General features: G+C 45.6%; 1 protein-coding gene across 1 annotated transcript in view; it reads left to right on the top strand.

The window, feature by feature from the left end:
• ST8SIA1 (ST8 alpha-N-acetyl-neuraminide alpha-2,8-sialyltransferase 1) overlaps window positions 1-24,520 on the top strand; it is an 83,733-nt gene extending 59,213 nt beyond the window's left edge. The window contains exon 5 of the mRNA XM_083700836.1: window positions 20,413-24,520. Coding sequence (XP_083556962.1) covers window positions 20,413-20,878 — 466 coding nt within the window. The 3' untranslated portion in view covers window positions 20,879-24,520. The remainder of the gene's footprint in view (window positions 1-20,412) is intronic.
• The last annotated feature ends 227 nt before the right edge of the window (window positions 24,521-24,747 follow it).

The raw sequence follows: 24,747 nt of genomic DNA, 5'->3' as shown, positions 1-24,747 counted from the left end.
CATTTTGAGACACAAAGTGGTATCTAAGCTGTGGGTTGCATTCAACCCATTACAATTACAGTATTTTTCGCTCTATAGGATGCACTTTTTCTCCTCCAAAAATGAAGGGGAAATGTGTGTGCATCCTATGGAGTGAATGCAGGCTTTTGCTGAAGCCTGGAGAGCGAGAGGGGTCAGTGCACACCGACCCCTCTTGCTCTCCAGGCTTCAGGCAGCTATCCGCAAGCCTTCGGAGCGTGGCGGGAGTTCCCGCCAGGTTCCAAAGGCTTGCAGATAGCAGCCTGAAGCCTGAAGCCTGGGGAGTGCAGTGCCAACTCCCGCTGCGCACCCCAGGCTACAGGCAGCTACCCGCAAGCCTTCGGAGCCCGGCGGGAGAGGTTGCGCGTGGCTAAAGAGGAAGCCAAGACAGCCAGCAGGACGGATCCCACTCACTGTCTTGGCTTCTTTGCTCTTTGGGGCTGGGTGGGGGATAATTCCCCCCCTTTATTTCCCCCCCTAAAAACTAGGTGCACCCTATGGTCTGGTGCGCCCTATGGAGCAAAAAATATGGTAATGGTCCTCAGTTAACCATTCATTTAGTTCCAACGAATCTGAATAGAAATTAGTTGACTACAACTAGGTAGTTTGATGCAACCCTGTTAATTCATAAATTTAAAGGAAGAGATGGGCTTATTTCCAGGTTTCCTCTCCCATCCGTCTCACACATTTCCCTTCTTTGACATCCTGGAGCTGAGAAAACATCCTCCCAACCAAAACCCACTTCCTTCCTCTTCTCCCCCTCCTTGCATTTTTCATTTCCATATTTCAGATTGCAGACTGGAAGAGAGAGGGAAAGAGATGAAAACCGAATAACTTGCAGCAAGCTGGAGATTTATTTACTTCCCAACATAATTTTGCTTCTTCCTTCTTATATTTAGCAGCAGCTAAATCTACTTGTCACCTGACCCCCTGACCCCCTAGTATATTTTCCCATCTGGTGATGATTCATCTGTGCTGCAGTTACCATGTGCTGAAGCTGAAGGCAGATAAGGCACATCAGCACATAATAACATTTCCCAGAATTCAGAAGGGGGACTGCTTGCCCTGAGGGACCATAAAGCCTTGGCAGAAGGCGAAACTATGGCTGAATCCATTGGAACAGTAGTTCCCAATTAGGGGTCCAGGAACCCCTGGGGGTCCAAGGAATGCACCTGGGGGGTCCATGGCCCCACCCCTTGCCTCTCTCCAACCAAATGTTCGTCATTTTTGCACCACAAATTTTAGGGACTGTTCTAGCGCTGTGCTGTTTTTCAATTTATCAATCCAAATCACACTGCAATAACAATTTGACTTGGCAATACGCAGCAATATAGCGCACCTCACGCGAGGGAGAGTGGGGCAGCCAATTTCAAGGCAGCACCCCCACCCTCCTGATCTCCATGGCTGCTCCTTCCCACATCCACATGCCTGATATCCAATTTCGGACATCGTGATATATTGGACTAGCAGTGGTGTCCAAACTTTTTTCAAAGAGGGCCAGATTTGATGAAGTGAAGGGCCTTGAGGCCGTGAGGGCCAACCATAGTTGTTGACCTTTTTTTTACCTCAGGAAATAAACTGCCACAGGGGCCAGATTAAACTGACCAATGGGTCGGATTAGGCCCCCAAAACTGACTTTGGACATGCCTGTTTGTGATGTTTAATTGCTGATATATCGCAATGTTGAAAACCAGATATCGCTCAGCCCTAGTCTGGTTTTTTTTAGTATACCTAAAATCCTTTGCTTATTAGGGGCCACCCCAATTTTTTTTTTAAAAAAAATGCTTTGCAGAGGTAACTACCATAGAGAAATCAATGTTTTCAGAAGTAGAGGGTCTGTGGCTTGGCTTTTGAAAAATAGGGGGTCCTCAGTAATTAGCTAATTGGGAGCCACCACATTGGAGCGAAATGGCACCTAGACATTCTGTTGTGGCAACCCTAACCCAGGTTTAAGGTGCCATTTGGTGATTAGCTGATATATCTAATTTTCTAACACTGTGACCCATATAGTTTGGACCTTCGAAATAATTTTGTTATGTACCCTGGGCCAGCAGGGAGATACTGTAGATAGTTATGCAAATGAAGGATTGAAAGTGACGTTCAGTGATTGGATAGTTTTAGAAAGTTGTTACAGTAACAAGGTACTGGAGCTCTATATAAGCAGGCTGACTGAGCCCTTCAGCTCAGTTCTGTTCTGGCATCTGAATAAAGAAGAGCTGTTTGAAGAATTGCTGTGTCGTCTGATATGTTCACCCATAACTTAACAAATTTGATGTCCAATATATTTTTCTTCTTCAGTTAACCTAGCATCCAGTTATGTGGCAGCTCTCCTAAAGCAGAGGGAGCCAAGTTGTGGGCCTTTGCTCTTATAATTTCTGACCAGGGGCCATGCTTGCTAGGGCTGTAGGAAGTTGCCGTCCACAAGGGGATCCTCCCAGGGGATGGCCATCTTATTTGTAAAGTCTCCACGCGTATTCTGGATGACTAAGACGCAAGCCAGCTGCTCTGTCGAGTTAAGCTACCAGAGTGCAAGACATAGAAAACACGTTAGTGCATTTGTCCCGGCTTTATTTAATTAGCAGAGGATAATTTTAGACTGCCTGTACTTTTGACTGCTCGGAGGGCTAGTTGCTTGCTGTGATTTTCAGCTGGTGGTCGAATTTTGAACACGGTATTTGATCCCACCTGTCTGCCCTGTTCAAGGGCAGAACATCTCAAAGGTAGAAGCACTGGGGTCCTAACTCCATGCAGTCTCCCCAGTTCCCCGTTTGACTCAAAAACTGGTGCCAATGTGGAGCATTTGGGGGGGGGGGATGTTGAGGAAGGAGAGGAAGGATCAGATCATTGCTAAAAACCTAACTTTGGGTTAGCTGTTATTTCTCTCTCTCTGTGTACGTCCTTTAACATGTCACTTTTACGAAATTTGGCAATTGCTGTGTCCAAAATTAATACTGTGACAAGAAAACCTGTGTGCCTTCTTGGTCTCCTGCCCAGGTGCTGTTGATGGGTGATTCTATGTTGGTCTCTCTTTTCACAGTTCTTTATATTTAAATAGGATGAACTGGACAGTCCTTCAAACAGAAGATTTGTAACGTAGGACCCTATTCAGTCTCCCCATCCCCATGTTTAAATTCCCTCAAGATGCTAAGAGATCTAAGCATTGAAATAGCCAGGCCCATCAGTCTCTGAGGTTATGTCAGGCATGTCCAACTGGTCGTTTGTGGGTGTGCCGCTGGCCATTCGCTGGAAGATCGTCTCCTCCCCAAACAAAAAACAACAACTGTGGTCACTCCCTCCTAAAAAAGTTCAACTTTGGACACTGTCTCCTCAAAATCTTGTCAATTCTTGGCAATAACAATGGGTAGATCGCTGCCATTTTTTAAATACTGGGAGTAGATCGCAGTTGCTTAGGAGCTGGACGTGCCTGGGTTATCCAGTATATCTGAAGGAGCGTCTCCACCCCTATCGTTCTGCCGGACACTGAGGTCCAGCGCTGAGGGCCTTCTGGTAGTTCCCTCACTGTGAGAAGCCAAGTTACAGGGAACCAGGCAGAGGGCCTTCTTGGTAGTGGCACCCACCCTGTGCAACGCCCTCCCACCAGATGTCAAAGAGAACAACAACTACCAGATTTTTAGAAGACATCTGACATCAGCCCTGTTTAGGGAAGCTTTTAATGTTAATGGATTACTGTATTTTAGTATTTTGTTGGAAGCTGCCCAGAGTGTCTGGGGAAGCCCAAGCCAGATGGGTGGGGTATAAATAATATATTATTATTATTATTATTATTATTATTATTATTATTATTCCCATTTAATGATCCCCTTGAGAGTGAGGCATTGAGCAGACAGGCAGGAAAAATTAGTTTTGAGGCAGATGCTTCCAAGGGCACCTCATTTTTATTCTCGTCGTCTGTTGGGAACAAATCTTTTGGAACAGTAGACAGAAAATTAGGGGTTTGTTTCTACTCCTCATCCCCTGGTCAACACAGAAATAAAACTACTTTATGGTCATACAACCCAAACAAAGATTTGCCTGTATACGTTGTTGTCTCCATTCTTTTGAACTACTTTTTCTGAATTCATCGTAGACAAAAATGGAGGGTTTTTTGTGCACCTTGTGCCAAGCTGAGGCAATATTGAATCAGTCTTAGGAAATCACGTTAACAGCTGCAGGTTTACCCTCCCACCCACAGTAAGAATACACACACACACACACACACACAGAGACATTAGCAAAGTGAATACACTAAGCCAGTGTTTCCCAACCTTGTGCCTCCAGATGTTTTTGGCCTACAACTCCCATCATCCCTGACCACTGGTCTTGCTAGCTAGGGATGATGGGAGTTGTAGGCCAAAAACATCTGGAGGCACAAGGTTGGGAAACACTGCACTAAGCAACACAGCAACCTGGACTGATTTTGACAATAACCATTTGTGTCACTTCAGGGCTGATTAGATTTTCTGGTAATTTGGGGAGATATAGGAAAGGAGGACTACGGTCTTTGGCCAGATTGCAAACAGATTTCGAGTGGGCTAAGTTGATGGCTTTGCCTATTAGAAAGAGAAGGGAGAAATTGCCTTCGTGTCTGGAATCTTGAACAGGGAATGCATCATACTGCAACATGGTTGTTGTGTGTCCCACTTGCTGCTTTTGTTCAGTTTTTCAGCCAAGGTTGGCTCTCAAGGAGGCTTTCCAAAAGGCAATATAATCAGGGATGTGGGGAGGTGTTGATGGCAGCCCCCTCAGTAGTCAATGTAATTCAGATTCCAGCAACTGGAAGAGAGTTGGATGAAACCGTAAATTTTGGTCTTCTCAGTTTGTCATTTTTCCCATCTCACATTCAGTTTTCTGCATTTGTGCAGCAGTTGGCAATTCTTGAAAATGCACCAGCATTCTAGTGTGAATTTCTCTTAATAAACACCTTTGGGCTAATATATGCTTTTTGGAAACAGATTTATCCCTGAGATAATGTATTCTAGCATTGTTTTATTTTATTAACCTTGAAAAGGTTAATTGAGGCACAGCGATTTATTGCATCGAGATTTGTTTTCAATAAAGATCAGTGTTCTTCACTGTATCCTGTTCTGAAAACACAAGGCTCCGTCCTCACTCGGCAAACTCCAACCAGAAGCTTCACCTTTTAGAGGTCTGTTTCCCTCACTGGGGAAGCAAAGGGTACTGCTAATTATTCTCCAATGTTTGCTAGCAAATGCAAAGTGAGATATTCTCTCTCTGAAGAATCGGCCTTAATTAGCTTAACCACACTGTTTTGCAAGGCCATTTGAATAATGACGGGGGCTGAGCATGCGATCCATCCTTCAATTCATAGATTAAAAGGAGTGTGGGAAAGAATGCTGATTAAGGGAAGTCTGCGCATTTTGGTTCTCACATCCTTGGGGAATCAATGGGCCGGTTGTCACATTGCCGGGTCCAAAAAAGAACACAACCGCTTCATAGCTCAGATATGGAACATGTGGTTTACAAGGAGAAGGTTAGTTTGCATCTCCAGTTCAAAGAAGAGCCAGGTAGCAGGTGGGGTGAAAGGACCCTGGATAGCTGCTGCCAGCCAGAGTAGACAATACTGAGCAAAATGGACCTCACATATGCACTAAGTAAAAGAATATAAGTTTTACCACTCATCTCCCCTTTTTCTTCTTCCCTAGTTTTATTTTGTATATCGGGTCCTCCCTTAAAGAGGGCACATTTTGTGGTGAGGCCTGGCAACCAAACCCTGTGTAGGTAGGTTTGAATGGATAGCCACAACACCTGATTGGTAGGTCCCTTGATGCAGGGTTCAATCAGGCCAATGGGATGCAGGCTAAACAGATCAAGGGACCTATTTATGCCCATGCACGTGACCCAGAGCTTCCTCTTTCAGTGCGTGCATCGGAACACCTGCCCACCTCTCCCTACTTGCCTTATACTAAGCCGGACCACTAAACCATGGCCAGTGTCGTTTATACCCCGCCCATCTGGCTGGGGAAACCCTGGGCAGCTTCCAACAGAATATTAAAATACAATAACCTATTAAACATTAAAACTGTCCCTAAACAGGGCTGCCTTCAGATGTCTTCTAAAAGTTTGGTAGATGTTTATCTCTTTGACATCTGGTGGGAGGGCGTTCCACAGGGCGGGTGCCACTATCGAGAAGGCCCTTTGCCTGGTTCCATGTAACTTGGCTTCTCACAGTGAGGGAACCGCCAGAAGGCCCTCGGCGTTGGAGGTTGTTTTTTCCCCTCTTGAGAAAATGTCACTGGTGGAATCTAGCAGAAGGGTTCCTCCAAGTTCTCCGTGCACAAACTGAGTACATTTCCAAGCACAATTCAAAGTGTTGGTGTTGGTTCTGACCTAAACAGCCTTGGTCGAGTATACCTGAAGGAGCGTCTCCACCCCCATTGTTTAGCCCAGACACTGAGGTCCAGCTCCGAGGGCCTTCTGGTGGTTCCCTCACTGCAAGAAGTGAAGTTACAGGGAACCGGGCAGAGGGCCTTCTTGGTAGTGGCACCCGCCTTGTGGAACGCTCTCCCGTCAGATGTCAAGGAAATAAATAGCTACCTGACCTCTAGAAGACATCTGAAGGCAGCCCTGTATTGGAAAGTTTTAACGTTTGATGTTTTATTATGTTTCTATATCTGTTGGAAGCTGCCCAGAGTGGTTGCGGCAACCCAGTCAGACGGGCAGGGTACAATTATTATTATTATTATTATTATTATTAAACAGGCTAGAGAATTTCAAGAGGCACAGCTACTGTTTCAGATAACCACCTTCCTCAGCCCTGTTAGGAGATGCTTAAGATTGGGACTTTATATGTACAAATGCAAGTGCACTACCACTAAGCTATGACCCCTGTTCCTAGTTTTGTGTGTGTGTGCAAGGAAGATCATGGCATTTGAACCCATGACTTATATTGAATCAGACCATTGGTCCATCCATCTAGCCCAGCATTGTCCACTATGGTTTGCCACTGCCTGGAACTCATGAAAGAGGCCACTCCCCCCCTAAGATTTTGTTCCAGCTGGAGATGCAGGAGACCAAAGACCAGAGACTTGGTGCAAGCAAAAGGGTTAGCATTCTGCCACTTGGTCTACCCCCCACCCCCCAATTTCCAATAGTTCCTCTTTCTTTAAAATTATTCAGGGAAATGTGTTCGTTTCGGAATTTCCAATTCGGCGCCTCCACTGCAGCGCTGTGATAGATTGTTATTTTGCGTGCACGATAATTACTATTTCCACTGGTGCTGACAAGCCTTCCCTATGAATAAAATTATGCATCTCAGCAGGAGCTGCATTTCAAATCAATAGCGGTGATGAAACACATACAGTTTGTTCCATCTGAAAACATGCCAGCCCACCTGCATAAATTGAGCGCTTTGTAATCTGCTGGATACATGGGTGGCTTTTTCGAAAGGGCAGCGCAGTGCTGTTGATGAATAAACCTTTTCGTCCACATCTTGCAGGAAAGGCCCTTACTGAGATCATGACTCCATGTGAGAGAAGGGTCTGATTCTTGAGATCAGCGGAGGGCAACCCAAGGCCCTCCAGTTATTAAGAATCTCATGCTTACCAACTGAGCTCTCCTTTCATTGGATTCTGCTGCTCGGCAGGTTTCATGGAAGCAGAAGTAGGAGAGTTCAGCACCCGTGGCGGCATGGGGGCGGGGCTAGCCGCCCGCACAGCAAGCGTAGGGCACCGCTAGCTGCCCGCACGGTGAGTGTCCCTAGCTGCCTGCCACGTGCCCGCGGAGCATCAGGAGGGGCGCTGTTAGCTGCCCATGCGACGAGCACTGGGGGGGGCACCACCAGCCGCCCACCGCAGCATTGTCCCTAGCCGCCTGCCAACTGCGTGGTGAGCATCTAGGGGTGCTGCCCGCACAGCAAATGTGGGTGGGGGTGGCACAGGGATGTCACCTGCCCTCACAGCTGATACCCGGTGCGCACCACACCCGCCTTCCTCTGCCAGTGAGTTTAGGAAGGCTGATTTTGACCTTTGTTGCCCAGAAGTGGAAGAAGAAGAGTTTGGATTTGATATCCCACTTTATCACTACCCGAAGGAGTCTCAAACATTCTCCTTTCCCTTCCTCCCCCACAGCAAACACTCTGTGAGGTGAGTGAGGCTGAGAGACTTCAGAGAAGTGTGACTAGCCCAAGGTCACCCAGCAGCTGCATGTGGAGGAGCGGGGAAGCAAACCTGGTTCACCAGATTACGAGTCCACCGCTCTTAACCACTACACCACACTGGCTCTCGTTCCTAAGTGGTTTAGGCAACAGACCACCAGCATCCACCTCTGAACTGCACTGAATGGGGGAGAATGCTTAAGAAAGGGACCCTGAAATCGGCATCATGGGCCCCCGCTTTCACATTGTTCATATATTTTATTTATCGATTGCAGTTACATCCCACCTTTTCTCGAAGGAGCTCAAGGTGGCATACTTAGTTCTCTTCCACCTCATTTTATCCTCACAACAACCCTGTGATGTAGGCTAGGCTGGGAGGCAGTGACTTACTCAAGGTCACCCTAGTGAGCTCCATGGCAGAGTGGAAGACTTGAACCCTGGTCTCCCAGGTCCTAGTCTGATGCGCTAACCATGCCAGCCATCCCCACCTCAGACGCATGTTTTGGTTTGGGAGCTGCATCACAAAATTCTGAGAAGTGCAAATTTTTGAAGGGCAGTGGCATTTCAGCCCACGCCTTGTTTTTGGAAGCAGAAATTAGGAAGGTTTGCATTAAGCTGCGGCCCAAAATAGATTTCCTCCCCCATCTTCACTACTCATGGTTTAACTTGTAGACCTGAATTGTGCTGAGGTAACCCAAGCTTTGTTCAAGTGAAATTACCAGGTAGAAACAAAGCTGACTTCAGTCAGTAATCACACAGCTCAAAAATGGAGTTAACTCTTTATTAGCAAAAACATGAGCTCCTCAGAATTGGTTGAGTGTCAGGCCTAATGAGCAGGGCAACTCATTCCCAGCCGTCTTCCTCCATGAAAACCAGTTGTTGGGGCTGAAAGTCCCAGCCTCCCCACCAGGCCTTTCCCCAAGCAATCAGAAACTGCGCCTGTGTGCATCCAACCTTTACTCTGTCCCTTTCATGCCTCTTCTTGTTCTGGGACCGGGAAGAGGAGCTTGTTGCAGCAGGAGGGGGCAACGCCTGTGACTCTTCATCTGCCTGTCTCAACTCTTCCTCTTGGGCTCCCACATCCCACTCTCCCGCTTCAGCTTCTGCCTCTGATTCTGGAATTCTCTCTGCCACAGACTCTTGTAGCTCACTACGTTTTGCTACCTCTCCAGCTTCTGACACCTCCTCTTCCCCGTCCTCTCCCTCTTCTCCCTTTGCCCACTGTTTGTCATTCCACCACCAATCCCCTGGCTCTGAGCTGCCTTCCCTTGGAGTTTCCCCAGCTGATTCCTCCCACCATTCCTCTGTGTCCAACCAGTCCATGACAGCTGCCTTATATTGATTCAGATCATTGATCCACCTAGCTCAGTACTGCCTACTGGCAGTGGCCTTCCAGAATGGTCTCTTCCATCCCTCCTTAGAGATGCCAGGGATCAAACCGGGGACCTTCTGCAGGCAGGGCAGGTGCCCTAGCACTGAGCCACAAAGCTTGTGTGGCTTTAAACCTGTCCCTGAGTTGACCCTGTTGGGTTCTGAAATTCAGAGAGTGGTAAGAGCCGGTTGATGCAATGCTTATTATAAGCTTCCAGGAGCTGCTCTCTCCTCCTCTCTTCTTCCACATAATAACAGTAATCAAACACAGCTTAGCTCATCATGACAAATTCCACCATTGCTCACAGGAGATGCAGAGTTTCTGTAATGACTCCTATCACCAGCAGACTGATCCAAATGATTAACGACGGAGTCATAGCAGGGTTTCCATTCAAAAGGAAGGATTTCCAGGAATTTTATTTTTTCTAAAAGCAAAATGGGAGACTTTAGATGTATTGAATACCACGCAGGATCCTAGGCATTGCACCGTAACATTGGAACAGACAGGGGGAATGCCTGCAAACAGGAACATTTACCTCTTCCCTGGGAAGCCTTTCCCCCCTGCAAATGTGTTGTTGATATTGCAAGCAGGTTGTTGGCAACAGGCTCTCCCCCCCCCAATTTTATTACTTATTTACTAAATTTATATAGGGCCATAGAATTCCAGAGGAGTAGTGAGAGGCACCAACTGAGGAGCCCCCATGGGACGAAGGCTCAGAGCCCAGGAAGTGGTGGTGGGACAATGATGAGTAGTCAGAAGGAGAAGACTAGGACAAGATCTAGATGATGTCAGCGCATTAGAACAATAATCGGAATGCTTTCATTTAAAAACAGAACGAAAACAATAATGACAATAGCAAACAAAGCAAATATACACAATCTTGCATTAAAAAGGAAAAGTGAGTTATTGTAACTTGGAAGTGATCAACAACAACATGATTTATTATTTTTTTAAAACTACATTATTCAATGATATTACAATTATAAAATAGATAAGGATACATTAATCAACATCTTATTAACCTGCATTACTTTAAGCACTCATTAAACATAACCACCGATCAGAAGCGGAAGCAGGAGAGGAGGGGGCCAAGAGGCAGCGATGGTGAAGAAGCCAGGGGGTCTCCCCCTCCTGCTGCGACAAACTCCCTTCCCTGCCAGTCTTCTCCCTCTAACCATCCATTGTCATCCCACCACCTCTATGAGCCTTTTTTCCCTTGGGGGTTCCCTAGATAGTGCCACCCACCATTCCTATGCGTGCAGCCAGTCCCATGAAACCAACCAAGATTGCTGTGACATCAAAACCTTACTCCTTCGTTGGCATGGTATGGATCCAGGCACCCTCTGTGCTCCCTCTGCTTGATGATGTTTTTAAAGGCAAGGCTAAAGATGTGGATCATGTCAGAAGTCGTTTTGCCCTTATTGTGGACGCAGCATTTCTCAGGGGGTAATTAAAGGGGAAAGGGATTAATGTTGATGATGCAATACTCAAGCTGCCTGCATATATCTTGGAGCTGTTTGCTGGGGCAAATGCACTGGTCTGCTGTTCAAAATTTTGTTTTGGAAATGATTGGATATCTGTTGCCAAATGATACAATTATATTATCACTGAATTATTTCCAATGAATAGTTCCAGAGCTAGGTTTGGAAGTGGTTTAAAATTTACTGACAGCAACAATAATAATTGCTTAAAGCTTTGTGGAAAAACTCAATACAGTACCATCAATTTTAAATCAATTTAAAAGGATCTGGAAGATATTTTAGGTAACTTGCTGTCCTTTAAATATTCTTCCATCATTGTAACATCACCTTGCTTTCTTCGATATAGCTCTGTATAATAGCTTACAAATTGGTTTCTTATCTCTTTTGGATTATCTATAATTTTACCATTAACATTTAATTTATTTATGCTGCTCTCTTCTTGCTTCTTCTTTAACTGCCATGCCAACAATCTTCCAGGTTTATTAGCAAACTCAAAAAAAATTGTCTTGAATTTGTTTTAATCTTCCATTCTGTTTCTTGATTCATTATCATCGAAAGTTGGGTTTGAATCAGTTTAATATTATACTTTATCGATTCCTTCCCAGGGGGAGCCAGTGTGGTGTAGTGGTTAAGAGCGGTAGACTTGTAATCTGGTGAACCGGGTTCGCTTCCCCGCTCCTCCACATGCAGCTGCTGGGTGACCTTGGGCTAGTCACACTTCTCTGAAGTCTCTCAGCCCCACTCACCTCACAGAGTGTTTGTTGTGGGGGAGGAAGGGAAAGGAGAATGTTAGCCGCTTTGAGACTCCTTCGGGTAGTGATAAAGCGGGATATCAAATCCAAACTCTTCTTCTTCTTCTTTTTGACAAGTTTTTTCTCATTTTTAATCAGTTCCCCTAGCAATTCCTGTGGAATTTTTTAAAATTACATTTTGCAATGAATAATGTGCAGGACAATGTATATCAATATAATTTCTTGTAATATAATAGTACTTCGATTATGCTATATATCCACACACATATTTCTTTACTCCATGCATTATTTATTATTTATTATTCTAATAAAAAGGGACCATTAAAAAAGTGAGAAGAGGAAGGAAGCAGTGTCGTTAAGAGTAGCAGCGTCCCAGATGGAAATAGGGAAGACAGAGCTGTCAAGTGAGTGATGAACAAGAGGAAATAGCTATCAGCATTTGTCCAAGATAACAATGGACTTATTAATATATGAGCAAAAGAGGTAAGGCCAAAGAATACCGATTTAGGGAGGAAATCAAACAAAAGCCGGGAAATAGAGTTAGGACCCTTTGGCAGGAAATTCCTAAAAGATCTGAGTGTCTCTTTGGTCCCTAGACTGAAAGAGAAAGAAAAGCAGGAACTGAGAGGAATCCATCCAATTCCCACGTCAGTGGGGCATTCCGTGTTTTGTTTAGCATGTTCATTTATAGCAGGGGTGGCCAGCTCCCAAGAGACTGCGATCTACTCACAGAATCAATCAATCAATCAATCAATCAATCAATCAATCAATCAATATTATGGTCCAGAGACCCAACAAATCGTTACAAAGCAATTCACAATTCATACAGCCTACCTCCAGGTTAAACAAGCATTTTGTTCAAAAAATAGGGATCATTGGTTCTTGCAACCACTGATAAAAACTTTGCCACTGCTGATGTTCTAGCGCAGGGGTGTCTAACTCAAATTCATCGGGGGCCGCAGCAGCAGTTTGGTCACCCTCAAAGGGCCGGTTGTATCTGTAGGACTTACAGTACAGGAGAGAAGGGTTCAGGCAGCCATTGGATCTGTCACATCACAGGATGGCATGCGCTCAATATAAAAACAAGTGGAGGTTTCCTGTGCAGAACGGCCGGCGCCGCTAGAGGGCAGACGTTCTCTGGCTTGGAAGGCTGCCACGCATGTGCTGAAGAGGCGGCTTTCTTGTGTCAAAAAACAAACAAACCGAGAATAAAAGGTGAAGGCTGGCGGCCGGTGGTGGCTACACGGGCCACATGACGAGGTCTGGCGGGCCGGATTCGGCCCGCGGGTCTTGTGTTTGACACCCGTGTTCTAGCGTTTGTCCGGTCTTCCAATAGGAACCTGACATAGTGAGCCTCTGATTTTCCCGGGAAAGGTACCAGCAAGGGTAATATCAGTTCAGCCCTGGCTTGCTCATATTTTGCACAGTGCAGCAAAATATGTTTTATGGAATTGATATCTTGAGCACACGAGCAAAGTCTGTCCTGGTAGGGAACTCCTCCCAACCTGCCATCCAACACTGCAGAAGGAAAGACGTTTAGTCTGGCTTTGGTGAAAAGCCTTCGATAGTTTAGTACTGTCAGGTTTTTAATGTAAGATGTTAAAGACTCTCCTCCCTGCAAGAGAGGGGAGTGGTTGTGGCCGGGAGCCGGACTCCGCCTCAAGCAGGGGGCGTTTGCCCCCTGCCTCCCACTCACCTGGCTGGCACCCACGCCCTTGGCCAGGCACCCAACCAGGTGCCTTCAAGGGGGCGTGTACAGCAGCCTGAATTGCTGTGACGCCAGCCTCCAGCCCTCACTTTTTTTTGTCCCGTCGCGAGTCACCCACCCTCCACTCCCTTAGAGCAGGGTTTCCAGTTTTCTTTTGGCCTTGCTATGGACCTTAGGTTGGTCGCCCTGGTTGTCCGGGGGGCCTGGTAGGAATTTTTCCATTTGGCATTAGGCTTTTTGGTTTTTTCGCCTACCTCGTAGCAATCGTTACAACTTTCGTGGTATTGGTGGGTAGGTTAGGCATTGGAATAATGTGTTGTGGTGTCGAAGGGCTAGGTGTGGCCATCGCCTGCGCCTTCAATTTTTGGGTATTCCGTTAAAGGAATCCGGCGGTCGTGTATTCTGTCCGATGCCTGCTTGGCGGGAGGCCATGGCACGACCCTCGGTGACATCAGGGGAGAGCCTATAGTTGGATTAGCATCAACAGGCTCCACCTACTGGTGAATAAACCCCCTTTGTTTGTTTGTTTGTTTGTTTTTTAGACTCACCCCTCTCCGAGTGGGTGGAGTCAGCTGATGTAATCCAATGCCTAAGCCAATACCTTTTCACTTGCTGTAATCAATAAAGTTGTGGCCTTTTCTTGCCCATTAACCTTATATCACGTGTCCTTGTGTTTCATTCCACTGCGCGGGGTTTGGGTCCTCGAACTACAACTTAAAGACATGCCCATATTGTACTCCTACTGCTATAGAATTAAAAACTGGCAGTGATCCACCCCCTTTTTTGGAGTTCAGGAGTTCAGGGCAAAGTTGTTGAGGTAAACCCCATCTTCTGTTCTGGAGGGCAGGGTGAGGGGCCGGGGCCGGATTCTATTTTACCAACGCTAAGGAAAGGGACCCAGCAATCGACCGCGATCTACCAAAACCTCCCAGGGCTCTACCAGTTGATTGCGACCGACCTGTTGGACATCCCTGATTTATAGCAGGGGGTGGCGAACCTGTGGCCCTCCAGGTGTTGCTGCATTGACCATGTTGGTCGTGGCTGTTGGGTGTTGGAGTTCAACAACATCTGGAGGGTCACAGCTTCCCCCAGACCTTCTGTGGGGAGGGAGGAGAAGCAAAGAAGCCTTGAAGCCCACCAGAGAGCTGCTTTCACTTTTCATCGAAGCAGAAACCACTCGCAAAGAACTTTAGAAAATGTGCTTAACGATGCCCAAAGGAACAGAGGCAGGCTAGAACAGTGAGGAGGTGGTTCTGCTGGAAGAGTTCCTCCTCTCAGACAAAACAAGTAGAAACTGAACCCACGTAACCGCAGCGTTATCCGTTTTTTGTAGTAAATAAGTGTTCTGGGATAATAGCCTGAGACAGAGCAACTGGAAGAGGCAGGAGCCTAGATGTGGGTGGATAAATGGATAAACTACTGTTTGTGCTTACTTGGATAAATTAGTTTACAGTGAGGAAAAGAGAGAGGATTGTAACGATGAACTGCGTGGGGAAGACTGAATGCACCGTAAATGTTTTCCAAGGAAAGAGGTTGCCTTATACTGCATTAGACCATTGGCCCACCTAGGCCAGCACAGTTGGTGGCTGTCAAGCAGAGGCCATTGCGGATTTGATGAGGAAAGCCCTGTAGCTCAGGGGTAGAGCATCTGCTTTGCATGCGGAAGGTACCAGGTTCAATCCCCAGCATCTCCAGGTAGGGCAGCTGCCAGGGAACTCTGTGCGAAGTCTGGCAAGCTGCTGCCAGCTAGTGTCAGGTAGTGAGGTATATGGTCCAACAGTCTGCCTCAGAATAAGGCAGCATCCTAGGTTTCTGTTCCAACCTTGATGACTGGTATCTTTCTTTCTTATAGATGCCAACGGTCACACTCAGCCTGCAAGGTCTATATTTGATGGCCTGGTTTGAACACCATGGTCAACCATTGTTTAGCATGACCTGAACAGCCCACCATGAGCCTTGGGCTCGCACACCCTCCATCTTCCTCCAGCGCAGCTTCAGGGAGGAGTATGGCACCATTTATTTCCAGTTTAGATTAACTGTAGCCGGTCGTGTCATCCGAACGCAGCCAACTGGCTAATGTTAATTATGGAGCTTATTTGGAAATTTAAATTCAAACCTTGGCCTATTAGCCTGCCTTGTTTAAGGAAAACGTAGTTAATACTAACCACAGTTTAGAGTTTGGAGATGACAGCATGCTAAACTATGGTTTAGTGTGGTGTCTGAACACAGCCTACGGAGGAGGCCCAAATGGGTTGCTTCTGTGAATGTACCGTCAAGAGCAACCTGAGTCTCCTCCAGTGGATGCCTGGTAAAGGAGACATGTGATACGATATAACGGTGTTCCACCTTCCTTTCCACCCATTTAATAAGAAAAGCAGCAACCAATGAATTGAAGTTGCAGTGAAGAAATGTGGGGAACCAGTCCAAGAGATCTGGAGGGCGCCCCATTGGCTGGCTCTGGTCTATACCCTGAGTATTACAACAACCTCAGCCTCACATGCGTATATAGCACTGGAAGTCAGGAGAACTAAATAAACAGACTTCCCTGAAATGTGTTGTTACGAAATGCCTGATGATACTGGCCCAATCTCACATCCCCAACTGAACGACCCGTGTGCCCATCGCAGACACCGCTTCTTGATTTTGAAAGCCGTAGGCATGGCAATTAAACCCATGGAAGGGGAGAAATAAGGCATACGCACACATTACAGTGGCACCTTGGGTTAAGTACTTAATTCGTTCCGGAGGTCCGTTCTTAACCTGAAACTGTTCTTAACCTGAAGGACCACTTTAGCTAATGGAGCCTCCCGCTGCTGCCGCGCCGCCGGAGCACGATTTCTGTTCGCATCGTGAAGCAAAGTTCTTAACCCGAGGTACAGATACTACACTAGATTGGATTTACCATCAGTACCCCCCCAAAAAAATGCTAATTAGAGATAAATCTGTAAAATAAGCAGCATGTAAAATGGGAAGAAATGTAAATACCTGAGAGAGTGGGAAGCCAGGGGTTTTTTTTGGGTGTGTGTGTATTAAATTAGTTTTAATTGGAGTTGTTGTGTTATAAATTTGAAAAATGAATAAAAATTAATTGGCAAAAAAAGGATTTACCATTAGTCCAATCCCACTTCATATGTGTTAAACCCAGCTATTCCGAGAATATGACATTTGCATTTAAATAGAAGCAAGAAATGCACCCTCCTGAGCCAGATGTGTTTCTAATTCTGGTTCCCTTTTTTTGGATAATAGTTGCAATGTTTTCTTATTAAGCTCAGCTTCTCTTTTATCTTCCTCGCATAATGTTTATGTCAGGGCTTATGATGCCTCCACAGACTGATGCCGCACATGACCCGCAAAGTCGCTATTTCAGCATTTCATATAGTTAATTACAGGATGAGTTGATGTAGGAGGGAAAGGGTAGCTATGAGCAGCCTCAAATCAAACCGCAGCTTGTTTTGTTGAAACCTAAATGAATATTTGGAAAGCGCCCAACTTTCTATTGCTTATAGCAGGGATAGCCGACGGGACGCCCTCCAGATGTTAATAGACCACAACTTCCATCCTCCCTATTGACCATGCTGTCTGCAGCTGATGGAAGTAGGTGTCCAGCATCTGGAAGCTGCCACATAGATTTGCTGCCAGTTATTATCTCTTGCAAAGCCTGTACAGTGGTACCTCGGGTTACAAACAGCTCGGGTTACAAACACTTCGGGTTACAGACTCCGCTAACCCAAAAGTAGCACCTTGAGTTAAGAGCTTTACCTCAGGATGAGAACAGAAATCGCTCGCCGGCACCAGGAGGCCCCATTAGCTAAAGTGGTACCTCAGGTTAAGAACAGTTTCAGGTTAAGAACAGACCTCCGGAACGAATTAAGTTCGGAACCAGAGGTACCAGTGTATTAAGCTGCCACACATTACTTTGTGACAAAACTGCCAACCCAACTGCCATCTTCCTCTCTATTCGGATTTAAATCTTCTACTAGGTGAATCGTGGAGACAACCATTGGTCTATGTGTAACAATGTGGAGCAAAACTGGAAAGACAGGGCTATCAGCAAGAGCAGAAGTCAAACTGTCTCCTCCTCCTCCTCTCTCCCTAGTTGTTGTTGTTGTTTAGTCGTTTAGTCATGTCCGACTCTTCATGACCCCATGGACCAGAGCACACCAGGCACTCCTGTCTTCCACTGCCTCCTGCAGTTTGGTCAGACTCATGTTTGTAGCTTCGAGAACACTGTCCAACCATCTCATCCTCTGTCGTGCCCTTCTCCTTGCGCTCTCCATCTTTCCCAACATCAGGGTCTTTTCCAGAGAGTCTTCTCTTCTCATGAGGTGGCCAAAGTATTGGAGCCTCAGCTTCAGAATCTGTTCTTCCAGTGAGCACTCAGGGCTGATTTCCTTCAGAATGGAGAGGTTTGATCTTCTTGCAGTCTATGGGACTCTCAAGAGTCTCTCCCTAGTAAGGCGTTGTAAAAACAACAACACCCTCATGTTATATGAAGTTTCCTTGATGCAGGGATGGGGAACTACAGGAACTCTTTAAGGAATTCCATGGCTGTGTATGCTCTGCTATTGCCATACCTACGACATTACTAAGTAGTTCTTTATCATATTTAATGCCATGATTTTTTTATATCAGAGGGATGAAGTGGAAAGGCCTATTGTTATTATTATTATTATTATTATTATTAGTAGTAGTAGTAGTAGTACAATACCCTTCATTCAAAGTTCCCAGGGCAGTTCACAACAGAAAAATACAAAACAAGAATACTGAGTGACTGCTAATATTTCCTTGTTTGGACAGAACAGACTGCATGGCTTTTTAGTTTCTGATGGCCCATAGCCCTGGGGCCTCTTGGCTGCTCATATTTCTTCCCATCTGCCGAACTGGGCCCTGCGCTTGTTGAAAAGTTGGCTCCCAGCGTTGTTGTCTAAGATAATTGTGAACGCCCCTTCTGTGTGGCATTGCTGACCTGCTGGCACTTCCAAGTGCTTTGCTCTTCGTTGCATCTGTTGCAATTCCTCTGCCAGGATGGCAAATGATGTGAAGAGATGAGGACAAGAATCCGTAGTAATCCACTGGGCATTCAGCTCATGCCACAGCCTGTCACACTGAAAGTCAGTACGCAAAGCCCAATGCCAGGGGAAGAAAGAGAACAAAGGGATCGGCTTCCTGTGTTAACTTATAGAATTTGCTCCTTCGGGAGCCAGTGATGACCACCAACTTGGATGGCTTTAGAAGAAGTTTAGAGGCATGCACAGGGCTTATGTTATCAGTGGCTCCTGCCACAGTAGTGATTTTCTGCCTCCACTGTTGGAGGCAGCATGTGTCTGAATATCAGGTGCTGGAAACCAGAGGAGAGGCGAAAACGCTCTTTGCAGACTTCCCACAGGCATCTGGTTGGCTGCTATGAGAACGGGATGCTGGACCTGTTGGGCTGCTGGCCTGAACCAGCAGGGCTCTGCTTGTGTTCTCACATTCTCCATTTCTGCAAAGGGTAAACATTAGGGTGGGGCGATGTCTGCTTTTCAACACAACATTGCAATACAGTGGTACCTCAGGTTAAGAACTTAATTTGTTCTGGAGGTCCGTTCTTAACCTGAAACTGTTCTTAACCTGAAGCACCACTTTAGCTAATGGGGCCTGCTGCCATGCGATTTCTGTTCTCATCCTGAGGTAAAGTTTTTAACCCGAGGTACTATTTCTGGGTTAGCGGAGTCTGTAACATGAAGTGTCTGTGACCCAAGGTACCACTGTGTACTGATATATCAGAATGGAGCTATGTACAGTGGTACTTCAGGTTAAGAACTTAATTTGTTCCACAGGTCCGTTCTTAACCTGAAACTGTTCTTAACCCGAAGCACCACTTTAGCTAATGGGGCCTCCCGCTGCCGCTGCACCGCCGGAGCACGATTTCTGTTCTCATTCTGAAGCAAAGTTCTTAACCCGAGGTACTATTTCTGGGTTAGCGGAGTCTGTAACCTGAAGCGTATGTAACCCGAGGTACCACTGTATAGGCATTGGCTGGCTTCATGGTTTTACCCACATTGTGATTTTTGCATAGCTCGCGTGCGCGCGCCCGCGCCCGCGCACACACACACATGTACAAATAATTATTTACAATACATTGCCAGCTCAAAAATTATGAAACTGATATCACAATATGCATTTCAATATGGTTTTGGATGAAATATTGATACATCTCGCCCAGACCTAGTAAACATGATGAAATGGGGAAACAGAAAAACCAGGGGAGGGGAACGGGGAGTTCTACATTGTATTTTTTGAAGAGTATTGAATTTATAGGGTGGCGCTGTGGGTAAAAGCCTCAGTGCCTAGGACATGCCGATCGAAAGGTCAGCGGTTCGAATCCCCGCAGCGGGGTGCGCTCCCGTTGCTCGGTCCCAGCGCCTGCCAACCTAGCAGTTCGAAAGCACCCCCGGGTGCAAGTAGATAAATAGGGACCGCTTACTGGCGGGAAGGTAAACGGCGTTTCCGTGAGCTGCGCTGGCTCGCCAGATGCAGCTTTGTCACACTGGCCATGTGACCCGGAAGTGTCTCCGGACAGCGCTGGCCCTCGGCCTCTTAAGTGAGATGGGCGCACAACCCTAGAGTCGGACACGACTGGCCCGTACGGGCAGGGGTACCTTTACCTTTATAATTCTAAAATTCAAAACAAAACATTTTTTTTAAAAAAAATGAAAACAGAAACACCAACCTGCTTGATAGAGCAGAAACATTTCAGTCATAGCTATTAGTATGTGCAATTTCTTTCCAAATCAGCATGTGAATCTAAGGTTTAAACCATTTGCTTTTTTGGAAATATTATATATTTTTGTCCAAAATCTTCTTTGGCCTCAAAAAGCCTTCTCCATCAGTACTCGCAAGGCCTTTTCAAACTGTTTTGAATTGATTTTAAGGCATTGACTTGTTATTCCTCTCTCCCCATCCTTGCCCTTGCTGTTTTTGAACAGGTTCCAGAACCTTCTTTGGTCCCGAAAAGCCTTTGTGGACAGTGTTAAAGTCTACAACCAGAGCTACATCTATATGCCGGCCTTCTCCATGAAAGCGGGAACAGAGCCCTCTCTCAGGGTCTACTACACCCTAGCAGATGTTGGCGCCAGGCAAAAGGTGATTTTCGCCAACCCAAACTTCTTGCGCAACATCGGAAAGTTCTGGAAGAACAAAGGAATCCATGGAAAGCGGCTGTCGACGGGCCTCTTCCTGGTCAGTTCAGCCCTGGGTTTGTGTGAAGAAGTAACGATTTATGGGTTCTGGCCCTTTTCGATGGACCTGCATGGGAAGTTTATCAGTCACCACTACTACGACAACATCTTGCCGGATTCGTGGTTTCACGCTATGCCGGAGGAATTCCTACAGCTGTGGTTTCTCCACAAAAGTGGCGTGTTGCGAATGCAGCTGGAACATTGCGAAGCCTGAGAACCTGGGTCTGAGGGAGTTGGTGTGTCTCGCCAAACGAACAAACTGGGGAAAGGCTGCGGGGACTCAAAACCCAACCTTAAAATGGGATTTGCATGGAATGCTACAATAACAATTGCTCTATTGATAACTTGAAGAGTCAGAGTCCTCACGTGCAGTGTTTCATGAGGTGATTGGTGGTTATCTCAGCAAAATGGTGGGATTTGACTGGGTGTTGCCAACGTTGTGACTCAAGAGCATCAAGCAGTTTGAAGAGGGGTAGGGGGTTACAAAGGGCTTTTGCTGAGTATTTCATATTGCTCAGATTTAAGACTGGCAACCCATTCAATTGGGGATATGGTTTCTTTTTGGTTTCCTTTTTTTGTTTCCAAAGCTGGATTTTGAAAGGTGCCTGGAGTCAACCATTCCTGTTTCTTTCAGGGAGTATTGAGCAAGTCATAGGACAGTGCCAATTTTTCTCTCCTTTTGTTTTGTTTTTGTTTCGTTTTTAAAGAAAATGACAGGTTACTCCTTTCAATAGCAGTATTCTCCAGTCCTTGTAGCATAAACTGGAAAACCTTTTTTTAAAAAGAAATGTGAATGTTTTTTAAGCAAAATATTTATTTTTTGATGAAACAAATTGCCCGGTCTTTCCACACAGGCCTATTGCTGTAAGGTAATAGTTGTTGTTGAGCAGTCCATGCTCTTGGTCATAAAACCCAAACCTATTTGATCCCACGGTGCAGAACTGGGCACAATTCTGAGCTGGCCTCGCATTGTCAAAATGCCGAGTACCTGCACATTTGAGAAGCAAGATTCTGGCCTGGTTGATAGACCCTGGGCAGTCAGTTCCTGTTTTTGTAGACACTTAACTGGAAGCCAATTTTGCAATGCCTGAAAGTTGAGTGCTGGGTTTCCAGTATGGGCTTCATCCTACATTCCTTTGCATTCCAGGCCCACCAAGAAGGTGGTGCATTGTACTTAAGAATCAGACTTTGGGGAGGAACCACAGGTTCAATCTCCCAGGATCAATCTCTCCGAAATAGAGGGTCCTAGGTTGCAGTAGGAAAGGACCTTCTTGCGTGAAACCTGCAATGGTGGCCTGGCCATGTATAATGCAAACTTCACTTTTGCAATTGTAACTTTCTTTGATTCATGTCAATGCTGTCTTATTTTGACCACGGTTTGTGCTTAACCCAAACATTAGCCATCTCATTCCTTCTCCCTGGCCAGCAAAATGACGGAGCTGATCAATTCAGTTTAAAACTATATATGTGAATTTTGTAGCTGCAGTGAGACGCCGTAAGCCAAGACTGATGGTTTTCTCATTGCAACACATTGCCTAAATGCCAGATGGGTGCAAGCTGCCAATGATGATGTCACACGCATATTTCCAGCCCTTGAATACCTGCCATTCATTTCAGCGGTGCTTGCGAAGGGGGGAGCGTTTCGGTGATTTCTTCATACTGGAAAACAGCCACGTCTAGGGTTCAGCAAACTAATAAGACCCTGAGCGTGAACAGACAGTTAGACAAAGCTAAGGGCTTATTTCCAGAAACACATGTAAGTCAGGTGCACAGCAGGGCAAGAAAACTGCTCCCCAAAATTCCCAGTTTTGCGCCTGCAAATTATGGTGTTGAATACTTTCCAGTATTCTCTGGATGCCCCCATATTTTCCGAATCTCCACTGAATATTAATTAGGGATTCAGCCTCTGATAAAGAAAAACAAAGAGCATATGCTTCCCCGCCTCCACGGTAAAAAAAAAAAAGCTTTATTCATGTGCAGAATTAAACAACCATTTATTTAGTTTTACTTGATCCAAATCTGCATATGAATAAAGCATTACTTTTGGATGAAAGGAGTGTATTTTAAGATGGCATATGCTACAGTAGGTGCCACCTTAGAAGTGATGTTTTTATTCTTTAATTTTCTTACTACATTCCGCCAGGGAGCTCAAGGTGGCATACGTGGTTCTACTTTTCCCAACTTTTATCCTCGCGATAACCCTGTGAGGTAGGTTAAGCTGAAAGTCTGTGACTGGACCAAGGTCACACAGCGGGCTTTAAGGCTGAGTGGAGCTTTGAGCCCTGCTCTCCCAGGTCCTACTCTGACACTCTTTCTAGTGTGCATGGTCCTCTGTGTTCAAGTGACAGAGGCATGCCTCTCCTAAGTAGTTATAACAAAAATAATTACCTTTTTTTCAAAAAAAATTAGTGTTGACCAATTAACCAAGGATGCCTTTTTAGTCAGTTCAACATCAGATTAGCCTAGCCAGTGCTTCAGTTAAAAGCTTGTGACTCTTAACACATATCTGCACTTGACTTTCCATGATAGTTGATTTGAACATTTGATATTTTTCAGAGTTTGATAGTTGACATGTTCAGAATGGTTGGTGGGGTGTTTTTAAGGCGCTTCAGGCACTTTTAAGTGCTTGGCAGCATATGAGATTTCACAGAAGGTGCTGCTTGCCAAAATATAATACTTGAGGAGCACACATGTTTCAGATGTGGAGGTAGAAACTTCTACATACAGAATGTGGATTCAGTTTTCAGGTGTGAGATTTTTATGTTCAGGATTTGAAAGAGAAATTGGGAAATTGTGAGTTCAAAATGTTTACATTCATTCCAGTTTGAGGAACATCGCTTTTTAATTACATTACTAGTTGCAGTGGCCAACATATGACAGGATAAACCTTTCCCCCACCCCAAGTGTGGCTCCCACTTTGGAGTAATTTTCTAATGTGAGAAGCAACAACGTGTTTGGTTTTGTGTTAATCCATATTGCACATATCTGGTGATAACGAGCTTATCTGTAGTGCTACATGGTCAATAACTACTCGCTGAAATTATTCATATGAGAACACCAGAATAATGCTGAGCCAAAATTGGGAAAATCTTAGGGGCATTTTCCCTCCATGAAGCAGGCCTCTCTCCTTTCAGTGATTTTCAGGGAAGCTGCAAAAAGAGTTTGGATCATGGCTTTCCCACCAGCACCTACTAACAGCGAGGACGATGCTGTCTGCAGTTTCCTCGGAACTGGCTTATTTCACATCATCGCATAGCTGAATCTGATTGGCTGGGTGGCCACCACCACAAACCCATTTCAGAGAGAGGACAAGAAGGATCACCCCCCCCTCTCAATTGGCTTTGTGATGCAATTTGCCACATGGCATGTTGATAGCAACGTGAATCCTGATTGGTTGGAATTTCAGTCCCAAGGAGTAAGCGCTGCAGCAACAGCCGAGAGGCGTTTTGAATATCAGTGATCAGGTGTGAAAAGGTTAACTTGGGAGTGGGGAAATTTTGGTTCCCAGAACCTCCCCCCCTTTTTGTGTGTGTGTGCAAAAAAGTCCACTTGGGAATTTTCAATACAGTATTACAATCCAATCTATTCCATGGCTTGCTGACTTATCTAAACAGTTCTTTTTTAAAATGAGGGGTGGGTAAAAAAATGAGCAGGCCATCATTGGGGGACTTTTCACTCAAACCACCTTGACAGCATTGTTAATAATAATAATTTTTTATTTATACCCCACCCTTCCTGGTTCAGAAAACTGGGCTCAGGGTGGCTAACAACAAATTTAAAACACTTACTTGATGCAACAAAACCAGCATAAAATACAGTGTAAAACATGAATAACAATAAATTCAGAATTCAAAAATCAATTTGTGGAAAAATCCATCCAAGAAACATTAGATGATCACCAGGGCTAGCTGGCTAAATTAGTCCTATTTGGGCCAGCGAGGAGACCAGGGGAGAATTAGCTGTGGGGTCTCAGAGGGGGTGATCTTCATAAAAGGGGAGGGGGGAAAGAAGAGAAGGGAAATAAAAGATCAGGCTGAATTCAAATTAGAGGCCAGGAGGAATAGCTCTGTCTTACAGGCCCAA

Source organism: Podarcis gaigeae (assembly GCF_964106915.1).
Source record: "Podarcis gaigeae genome assembly, chromosome: 10".
NCBI lineage: Eukaryota > Metazoa > Chordata > Lepidosauria > Squamata > Lacertidae > Podarcis > Podarcis gaigeae.
Note: the sequence above shows the minus strand (reverse complement) of the source record. Positions and strands in the feature narration are given on the sequence as shown.